This window comes from Aythya ferina, assembly GCF_964211825.1.
Source record: "Aythya ferina genome assembly, chromosome: 14".
NCBI classification, from domain to species: Eukaryota; Metazoa; Chordata; class Aves; order Anseriformes; family Anatidae; genus Aythya; species Aythya ferina.
In genome coordinates this window covers 1673315-1684211 of record NC_140312.1, presented here as the reverse complement: position 1 = coordinate 1684211, position 10897 = coordinate 1673315, and the positions used below count along the sequence as shown (strand labels likewise).

Below are 10897 nucleotides of genomic sequence, written 5' to 3'. Positions count from 1 at the left end.
GCCATCGGGGTAGGGGAGCCCGGCTGCACGCATCCTGGAGCGGGCCCTTCCACACCATCCCTTGTCCTGTCCATAAAGCAAGGAGGATTTGGGAGCATTGCTTGAGCATGAGCGCGTTGCTTGGCTTTGCTCGGCCGTGCACTCGGTTGTCGGGCTCACCTTGAGGGTATTCCACACACCGCCCGCTGCACGATGACAGCAGACAGATCCCCCGACAGCAGCCAGAACTTCTAGACTTCCCATTTCAGTATCTCTCCATCTATCAATTAGGTGATTAAAATCTGCATGGTCAGTGAAAAGCGAATAAAGTTGGTAAGGGTGAAGGCTGTGCCGTCAACATTACATAATGCCCTTCTTTGGGGAGCCCTGCCAGATCAGCACAGGAAGACACCTATATTTGGTATTTGATGGAGATGCTGCTGCCTGGTCGCACTATAAAAATCGTGCCCTGCCAAGCAGCGAGCCAGTGAGGTCCTCGCAGCGAGCCTGCCGGAGGGGAAGAGCACCCAGGGGCCGCGACAGGATGTTCTCCCCGCTGAAGGCTGCTTTTGCTCTCCTCTACCTGGCAGAGCTCATTTCGTCCCGACCGCTGACGACTACCTCGTCCACCGCGTCCAGGCTGAAGCTGTCGGAGATCACCCACCGCATCCAGCAGCTCAACACGGGAGTGCAGGTAAATACCGAAACGCCTCGTGGCTTCTTCTCTGGTAGCCATGGCTTTACTGATGATTCCTAGCACAGCCCAGGCCCTCTCCTAGCATCCCCTCTCTCCATAGGGTGTCACCAGGAGGGTGCAGCTCTTCCCCTCACCTCATTTTGGGTTTTGGCTCTGCCAATCCTTGGTGCATGGATGCTGCCACCAACCCGAGCATGCAGCAGCCTCTCCGACTGAGTGCCCAGGCTCGGGGCTCGTTGGGCGCTGAGCACGCAGCGGTGCGCGAGGCTGTTCGGGGACATGGGACTGGAGCAGGAAAATGCTGCCAAATGAGGCAGCCCAAAGCAGAGCCTGGCAGGTGGCACCGTGGGGTCCCCGCTCCTGGTGGCAGTGGCAGTGCCGGGGCCCAGCAGCACCAGGGCCGTGGGGAGCAGGATGGGGACACCGCGTCCCCGGGGAGCGGCGGCAGCACCGCGGGCTCAGCGGCTGCTCCTCGCCCACCGGCGGTTTGGCTGTGGGTGGTGCCACTGGGGACGGTCTCCTAATGACAGCTTTCACTTGTGTCCTTTCTCCAGGTCCCTTGCAATGACACCAGAGTGGCACAGGTCGCTTTCACGGATCGGAAGGTAACAAAGGCTTTACAGCTATGCAGAAAACACATTTTTAGTAAATACAGACATAACCAGAGCGCTTGTCAACACTGCACGCAGACCGCAAAGCAGGGGGCGTTTTATTAGTCACCGAGCTGTGCCGCACCAGTGCATCGAGCTGGGTGCAAGCTCACGTCCCGAAAATTGAACCCGCCCCACGAGCTGCCTCCAGCAAGCACCCGTGGGTGGCCGCTGCGCCCCATCGGGCTGCCCACACCTTACATAACGGGCACAGCCTGCGGCCTGGGCCTCCCCACACCACTGGGGTGAAGGGTGTGAAGGTCATTTAAAGAGAAGCGAGGGCACTCGAGGAAGTCCCTGCAGAGCCTCCTGCCGGCCCTGGGCACTTTGGGTGGGGAGCAATGATTTCAGCCAGCGGCGTGGCTCTAACGATTGTGCCGTTCCTGTCCGCCAGCTCTCGGAGCACGACTTGCTGTGCCAAGCTGCCACGGCGCTCACCAAGGTCACCAGGTGCAAGAATGACTACGAGCCCCTCATCATCAACCTGAAGAGCCTCCACGGCAAGGCGGTGAGTGCAGGGTCCAGCAGTGGTGCCCTTGTCCCCCTCAGGTTCAGTCTGTCCAGCCGTGAGCACCGCGCACCCCCAGCAGCAGCACCGTGCTCTCAGCGCTCCTCCTGGGGTGGCCCCGGGTGCTGCAGCCCTGCAGGGGCTTGGTTTTCCTTCTGGGGAAGCTGCTGGGTGCTCTCAGGACAGGTGGCTGGGGCTGGGATTTTGTCCCGAGCTATGGACACACACCCAAAACTCCGGGGCAGGTCCTCACGGCTCCTGATGGGTGGTGCGGTTGGGAGGCAGGTGTGAAACGCCCGCTTTGGGAGCTCCTTCAGCTTCCAGGTGTGACCCCTGCTGTGCGCTCACACGCCTGTGCTTCTCCTTCCCCAGGGCTGCTCCCTGAGCACCGACAACGAGATCTACCTGCGCAACTTCTTGCCGGAGCTGGGGAACTTCACGCAGGCGCTGTACCGGCGCCTCTCCACCACGGCTGCCAACTGAGGCACGCGCAGCCCCCCAGCTGGCAGCTCCCACCGAGCGATCCTAGCCCTGGTAGTTCTTGAAATAGGTTTTTTGCAGTGTTTTGAGCTCCTCATGGCATGCACTTCCCTGGCTCTGACCCAGTCCTCCCGAACCCAACGCAATCCTAAATGCTCTGCGCCCAGCCCTGGCTGGCGATGGGAAACATCCCCGTCCCCATCGCTGTCCCCATCACCGTCCCCATCCCCGTCCCCAACCCTGTAGGCACTGGCACCTCTCCGGCTGTGTCCAACAGCCAGGCCGTGCAGGAGAGGCCCCGTGTGCGGGGCTGGGTGATGGGACCTTTGGGATGCACGTCCCCAACCCCAGGCACGGGTGTCCCCAGCGCAGCCACCGGCGCGGTGCTGTTAACTCGTTCACCTCCCGATGCAGAGGCAAACAAAACCAAAACCAGATTATCTGCTTCCTGTTCCCCTTAAGGAAGGGAGGCTTCTTCACAATTGCCTCCTCTTCCTAAAGAGATCAAAATCTGGGCTGAAATGCAGCGTTTTCGCTAACGACCTGCTCCAGCAGCTCACGAGGATCGCGGTGTGGACAAGCAGCAGGGAGGGAGGTGGCACGGCCAGCACGTCGAGCTCTTAATGCAACTTGTAGTGTCTTCTATATCGTCAGTGGGCTTTTAAGTTATTAATAGCAAAGACTAGGATAGTCTGTAGGGTAACTGGATCCAATGGGTGCTCATGAGCATCATAGTTCTAGAGATTATTTATTATATTTTATTTAAATAACTTATTTTTATACTGCTTAGTCTAAAGATTCACGATCAAGAAGTCCTGACTGTGGAAAGCAGCTGCTGTGTGCTTTTCTTCAGTCAGGAGCCAAGGAAAAAGGAGAAGCCAGGATTCAAATGTGTTTTATTTTTAACTTATATGATAGTAGTTCTATGGAATATAGTCGTATTTAAATTACTGCTACCTCACTCTTAGGGAACTGTTTGTGCCTAATTGCCTTTTCATGACATTCAACAAATGAATGTGTACTGATAGATAATTTATTGTTCCTTTATTTAAAATATTCCTATTACAACAGAGTTAATATATTCAAATTATCATGTATTTGGAAGTCAGTATTACTTTGTTTTTGTTTGTTTTTCACTTCAAATTTGCACTGTTGTTGTAAAAACGTCTCAGGGCCTAAGCAATAAACTACTGACCAACGAGCTCCAAACGCGTGGCTCCTGCTGTCGGCTCCATCGGCTCCCCAGGGGTTGGGAATTTGGGGACCGGGTCCTGCCTCTGGGTCCGGCTGGCATGGGGAAGGGGCGCTGGGGTGGCAGCTTCATGGGCAGGGGCAGGCAAAAGGGCCATGGAGCTGTCGTGCATGACCCTGGGGGGTCAGCTGCAGCCTCTGAATTTACTCTGGAAGAGCCATGTCCCTTTCCCTGGACCAAGGACAGACGGGGACGGGTGGCTGTGCCCGCCTGGAGCTGTCCTGCTGTGAGGTTGCAGGACTCTGGTGCTGTCAGCCCAGGCTGGGCACCCCCAGGCACCACAGCCCCTGAGGTATGGGATGTGTCAAACCCCACAGAGAGCAGCTGGAAGCACTTCTGAGCCCAGCACCCCGGAGAAATGGCAGCAGGCTGGTCCCTGCGGGATGCAGGAGGCAGGGAGGAGAGGGACCTGGGAGAGGGGACGTGGGAGAGAGCCGGGAGCTGGAGCAGGACAGTGACACACAGAAATGTGCACAAACCAGCCACGAATAAATGCAGAGGGATAATCAGGGGCAGGTCCCCAAACCTGAGAGGAGAGGGAAGGGCTGGAGCTGAGTCCTGTGGCAGAAGGGAGACCAAGACCAAGCGGGCTGAGGAGGGAGCTTGATGAGCTCCCTAACGAGCACGGGCTGGAGTTCTGGAAAAGCTGTCCCCAAGTGTGGCCGAGCTCGTGGGTGGGCAGCAGCAGGGCCCACGCTGCCCCCAGGGACCAAGGGACATCAGTGCCATCAGCCGCATCCCACCCTGGGGGAAAGGACGTGGGAATTTTTCCTTCCCTGTGACTTACCCATCGCACAGTGATGCAGTTTTCCACCGTGATTCAGCCCAAGTAGCTCAGAGGTTAGGCTCTTCTGATAACGTAGAGGGAATTTTTTTTTTTTTAATTTATCCCAGTTTCAGATCTTTCTACCATAATCGCTGGAGAAACCGCTGTGTCTGCCACAGCCTCTTGAGGGGAATCTGTCCCCAAGGGGACAGGACTGCCACCTCTGCCCCATTTCCACTGCACCATTTTTAGGCTCCTGTCGTGCCCCGCTGTCCCCCGGCACCCTACACAGCGGGGCTGTGGCCACCCCAGCTCCAGACATCCCGGTGAGGAGCTCGGCACCCCCAGCCCCCGGTGAGTGCCACCGGTGGGGACGCTGCCACCGTGCTCCTGCTGCCGCCGTGCGCTCGCTTATCTGCGCCCCATCGGGCGCGGTGCAGGTAGGAAACGGTGCAGGGCTCCACTGGCAAATCCCTTGCAAATGTCTTTCTGAGTCAGTGGCACTAATTTTATCAGGGGCATTTCATAAGTAGACAAACAAAATTACTCTCAGTCTGGCTGCTCCTGAATTCATGGAGCGCTCGCAAACCCTTATCAAGCATCTGATTGCAAGTTGCTATTTGAGTTAGAAAAATACCTATTAGTTATTACAAAACTCCGAAGTTTCCCAGCTCAGCTAATTTCTCAGCGTTATTTCCTGCGGCAGCGCTGGTTGACGGTGCCCCTGGCACCCGGCGTTTGAACCTCCCCTGGGCTGTTTCCCCAGCGGGGCAGGATGGGCCAGGGCATCCCCCAGCTCTTGGATCCATCGGGGTGGAGCGGAGCTGCTCAGCCCCTCAGCCCCACACCACTGCTATGTTCATGGCGCTGTGGGGCCGCAGTGGTCCCCCACATCATGCCCAGGTCCCCGTGGTGACACCGTGTTGGGGTCCCGCAGGGCCGGGAGGGACGTGTCCCCCCGCAGCACCTCGCCGCGGCGCCGCGCCGCCCTTTCTGTTTCTCCCCGCGCGCAGGTGAAGATAACGGTGTAGACAAAATTGTATGCAGATGAATGACGCTTTGCATGATTTGGAGATATTCAAATGAAACGAGAGCTGAGCAATGGAAGCGCTCACAGGATATTTAGAGAGAACAAAAAAAAAAAAAAAAAAGAAAAGAAAAGAAAAAGCAAAGCTCCATTATCTGAGCGCGGTCGCAGCCGTGGTCCGCAATTTGGGCTCACGACACGTTAACCTCACGGTGTACAGAAAGGGTTGGGATATGGAGAAACGGAGAAGCCAAAAGCAGGCAGTTTACATACTTTTCCTTTGTACGTGATCTGACTCCTACCACCGTTATCTGAACGATGGAAATTTCCTTTGTTGAAACGTAATACAAGATCAGAAGAAAATCTTGACTTTTACAAAAAAGACCTGTTGTCCTAATTGGATAGGAGCAACTTTGGAAAGTGCAGATAAGGGAAAAATAAGTTTTTCCCTCTGGTTCAGCAATTTTACAGCCATAAATTGAGATGTTCCTTCCAGAAAGGCACATACAGGTATAGATCACCAAAATATCCAGAAACTGCGAGCTGAGGCAGCTCGGTACAAGCAGGCCATGAGCACCTCCTTCTCCGTCCTGCTCGCCTTCCTGGCGCTGCTGGCCTGCCACGGCCACGAGGCCGCGGTGCTGGAGCGCTCGATCTTTCTGAAGGAGAGCATCCGGCTGCTGGGCGAGATCCTCTCCACGCAGGTAGGTGCAGCGGGTGCAGGAGGGAGGGACGGAGGCCGTGCCGGGCACGAGAAGGAAGGTGCTGAGCCCAGGCAGAGCTGCCAAAGCCGGCCGTGGCTTTCAGCCGTGTCCCGGGGCATGGGGAGAGCCCGGCTGCGTGTGTCAGGATGGCTCCGAGGCGGCGATATCTCTTCTCTGATTGCTCCTCTCCTTTCTGTCTTGATAAAGGTTTCCTGCGACAAGACGAACGTGACAAACGTTTTTGCAGGCAATGAGGTAAGACGGGAACGCCGACTCGAAAGCTGTGACTCGGCCATCGGTGGTGGTGGGAGAGGCTCCCCGCGGGGCCTCAAACCCTCCCGTGCCCACGCAGGCAGGGCCTGGGGCCGAGACGTCCCCGTGCTGCCGGCACCAGTGAGGCACCAGGGTGGTGGGACACGGCCACCACCTTCTGCGTGCCCACCCCAATCCCTGCCACAATCCATGGGCACAAAACGCTGGCGGTGTCATCAGTCCCCGTCCGCGTGGCCCAGCTGGAAGGCAGGAGAGCAACAGGCAGGAATGAGAGTATTTCAGCAGCATATGGGCTTTTTTTAAAAAAAAAACTTTTTTTAGAGGTTTTCAGAAAGGAAGAGAGGAAATGCTCCCTTTCCTTGGAGCCGTGTGTCACTCTCTCACAGACACCCACACACCCCTCTCACGCTGCATCTCGAGCGCTGGTGTGAGGCTCCCCATCCCTCCCGAGCCCCCGGGCTGGAGGAAGGCTCTTCAGTTAGCAGCAGATTTAATGGCAGATAATAAAGCCTATTTCTGCTCTGAAAATTGCTGCCTAAGCCCGGCTCCCCAGCCCCAGAGTTCCTGTTTTCACAGAAAGCCGATGCCCTCCCCAGGGCATGGGAGCTCCCCTCCTGCTGTGGGGACCGGCCCCGGGTGCTGTGGGGCCGAGGCGATGCCCGGGGTGGCTGCACGGCACCGAGCACAAAGCAGGGGAACGGCACCGGCCGAGGGCCAGAGAAGCACAGGATGGAGGAGAACGGAGGAGGGATGGATCCCGACCCCTGGGTGCAGAGAGGGCAGCTTTCTGCCCCTAAAAGCATCGGTGTTTCAGCTCAGCCCCTCCGGCCTGTGCCGTACGAGGGCCCCTTCGTCCTTCAGCGCTGCAACGCCTGCCCCGGCTGGAGGGTCGGGCAAGGATGCCACGGAGATGGGCCTGTTGCTCGATTAATGGAGAAATTTGGGGTGAAAGCTGAAGAAAGCTGAGCAGGGACAGCTCTCCCCCACCGGCCTGCCTTTCCAGGGACAGACGGCGTCAGGGAAGGCGACTGCGTGGTTTCCTTAGCAGCGCAGGCGCTTCTCCTATCGCCTCAGCTGTGACACTGCTGCCACGGGACTGCATCGGCACAGAGCACTTGGAGGAGATGAACTCTCCTCAGGGGGCTTCGCGATTCCCACAGAGCTGCCACCCGCAGCCATGGGCAGCCCGGGGCCGGGGCTGGATCCATTCCCCCCACCACTGCCTCACCTGGGGATGGAGGAGTCAGGGGAGGCCTCGAGCTGCTTCGTGTCTGCCCTTCAGGCTAGAAATGGGTTATTTGTGTTGTTTTAGCCAACTTCTAGCAAGGCTGCAACTGAACACAGTTTCTAAAACCGCCATCTGCATCTTCTTCCAGACAGACACCGACATGGAGCTCCTGTGCAAAGCCTCCACGGTTGTTTTCGAGAGCCTGAGCTGCCACAAGCCCCTGAAGGGCATCTACCTCAACTTGCTGCACATCGTGACAAAGAGCACCGACCTCAAGGTAAGGCAGCGCCGGTCCCCACGGGGGCACAGCCCCCCGAATCTCAGCACCCTCTGCCTCTCCCCTTTCCTGGGCACCTCAGGCAGGTGCTTTGCTGCGTGCCTGGCTGCTGCTTTCCAGCAGCTGGGCTTTGAACACAAAGGGCTTGGCACTGCCCAGCCCTCTGCACAGCAGCTCCACAGAGGCCTCGAGCAGCCAGGCTGGCCCCTGAGGGCCAGGTCCTGGGCAAGGAGGCTAACAGCCACCTCTCCCCCTTGCAGGCACCGTGTCCCGTGGCAGCAGGCAACACTACCTCCCTGCAGGAGTTTCTAGGGGGCCTACACAGAGCCCTCCAACGAGTAGCAAAAGAGAATTTGTGATTTATTATTTTTTTTTTAAATTATTGTATTGACACTGTATTTGCAAATGTTATTTATGATTCTTTAAATAAATGTATTTTTGGAGTAAACACGCTTAGTTTGCACAAGATGTTTCTTGGCCAGAGCACAGCGAGGATGGAAGCACATCTGCAGTATAAGTTGCAAGGAAACCCTGGGGTTGTGGTGAAGGGAATCCTGACTGCACGGGCAGGAGCTGGCTCAGGGCAAAAGCTTCATTTTGGCAAGTATTTAGTCAAGTATTTGGCAGTATTTAGTCCTTCCCCAGCAGCAGGGGACAGACACCTAAATACCTGCAAGACTATCAGTTTACAATTTTGGCACAGCGTGGGAGAAGGCTTTGGAAAGTCCCAGGACTGTGCATCTGCTGCGTCAGAGGACTCAGGGAAGCTGCAAAGTTCACAGGTTTTTTGTGGTCTGCTACCTGCTGCATGAGCAGGCGGAGATACCTTCCAGAGGAAGAAAAGCGATGCAGACCAAAGAGTTCACACAGCAAAGGAAAGAGCTGAACATTTCCTATTACTGCAGGTAACTTCATACCCTCTGCACAAACCGACGCTGTGACAGGCGTGGGATGTAGCAGGAGGACACTCAAAGCCACAGTGTGAAGATTCTCCTTCCCAGCAGTAGCACCTGTTCAGTGCCTGTACCCAGAAGGCAGAACGCAGGCAGCCGTGGCTGTGGTGCAGTGAGGGAGCTGCTCTTGCTCAGTCAGGCTCCCCCATTCCAGCAGCTCAGGACAGCCCCAGGAGAAGGTCAGCTTGTTCAAGGGGCACATCTGCTCCGTGTTCACCCTCACCCCACCGATCTCAGGCCTGCCAAGCCCACTCTCATTCTGCTGTCTGCTTCTCCCCTGAGTTTATTGCTCGCTGCCTTGGGGCTTGGCAACAGGATCTCCCCCAGCACCCCAAGCTCACTTAGCTAACTTCTCCTGCAAGTGCTCCAACGCTATACAGGCTGCTTCAGCCACCCCTCCTGACATCACTCCTGACTCCCAAATGATTTAAGAGTCTGTATGCATAGAGTTACTTGAAGAAACAAGCGGGGAGGTAGAATCAACAATTTTATTTCATGGTATGAACATGCTTTGGGGACACAATACTGATATGTACAGTGTATTGAATAAAATTAATCATAAAACACAAAGATAATAAAAAATAAACAGTTAGAAAACCAATAAATAGATAGACAAGTTAGACAAGCAGCTTTTCCTATATACAGAACTGGCTAAACAAAACTGTTGAGAAAGGTGAAAGCTGGATGTATGCGGACAGTAAGTTTCTGAAAGGCACTAAGGACCATTTTCTCCTCCCTCGAACCTGAAGAAAGGTTCAGGAACAAAAGTTAAATATGAAAATTTATTTATATGACAGTAAACACAAAGCCTGGAAAACTCAATGTTAAGGTTGATATTTGAGAATACACGCTTAATGGTAACATGACTGAGAAATTCTATAGGACTCACACTGACCTGGGATGAAAATGGCTCTACTGACTAAGCCACTGAAAATCCATGCAAACCCAGCCCATTCCTCTTCAAAACATGTGACGGGCACACCTGACATTCACAGATTGTCCTGGGCTACAGAGAGGGCCAGTAGGACAAATCTGCAAGCCAGGCTCTCTTTTGAAAGGAAGCTCCCAGAACTTCAACAACATCCACCACGGCTATCAGGCAAGCCAAGCTGACAGATCATCGTGAAGACAGCCCCACTTTAAGAAAAGTCCTCTTGTAAGAGCAGATTTGTTCTTAAAACAAGCTCCCGTAACAGGAAATCCCAATCAATTCTCCAATTTACAGAGGTGTGCAATTATCTGAAGTTTCTCTGTCCCAAGGTTCTTAAATATACAGAGTACAGTTGTTTTCAGCAGCAGGATTGTAACAAGAATTCAAACAATGTATGTACCTTTATAGTTGAGCTTTAAATAGTCTAAATGTAGTGCCATGGCTCACAGTAGCATATTTGAGCCACTGATGGTCTCCCTCTTTACCTCTATTCAAATGCTAGACTGGAAAAAAATGCCAATGTTTATATCTGCATCTTGTATGAATTTAGGTGACAAATCGGATCTTTTCATCTTTCCTTCCACTTCTCCCCTCCTCCATCCCCCACCCCCAAAAAAAAGGAGGGCAGTAGTATGTTCTCCTCCTAGGTCATGATCCTGAAAAAACACATTGAAAAAACAGGGAAAAGCTTAGGACTCATTTAGAATAGAGTTAATGCATCTCCAGAGCAAAGCGTGGCCTTGCAAGACCAGTTTAGCTGTTGCAGATCCCGCTACAGAGCTGTTACAGATTTGCAAGGTACATCCAGTTAAGTATCAGGACAGTAAGAAAGGGATATCAACTTCTAGCTACTGCAAATACTTCACAAGAGTGCTCTGGTAATAGCAAACAAGGCTTCTGTCCAGAACTCAGGACACCTGAGGAGCTATCTTGCTCTTCATGTCATGCTTAAGGACTCAATTCTTCACATTAGTAAGCACAACTTTTTAAACTCTAGGTAACACTACAATTACATGGAAGTTACAGCTAACTAACACCACACTGGCATGGGACTGTTGAGATTCCTACAACTGCTATGCTCTAGCATGAGTTACATAGCACACACAATTCAGAGGAGATGCATCTTTTTCTGTGACACAAAAGTAGTGTATTAAAGTGTTATGTGTCTATTA

The 10897-nt window shown here is 54.1% G+C and overlaps 2 protein-coding genes across 2 annotated transcripts in view; one reads left to right on the top strand and one right to left on the bottom strand.

Moving 5' to 3' along the window:
- Positions 1-523: 523 nt before the first annotated feature.
- LOC311444651 (uncharacterized protein) lies at positions 524-2796 on the top strand (the record flags this gene model as incomplete). The annotated part of the gene is made up of 4 exons (XM_084535931.1): positions 524-673; positions 1231-1281; positions 1721-1834; positions 2207-2796. 4 exons carry the CDS (start codon positions 524-526, stop codon positions 2315-2317), a joined length of 426 nt encoding a protein of 141 aa, XP_084392057.1. The 3' UTR covers positions 2318-2796.
- A 6472-nt stretch (positions 2797-9268) lies between these two features.
- The window catches only part of KIF3A (kinesin family member 3A), a 16979-nt gene continuing 15350 nt past the window's right edge, over positions 9269-10897 (bottom strand). The window contains exon 19 of the mRNA XM_084535834.1: positions 9269-10381. The gene's annotated coding sequence lies outside the window, so the exon portion shown is untranslated. The remainder of the gene's footprint in view (positions 10382-10897) is intronic.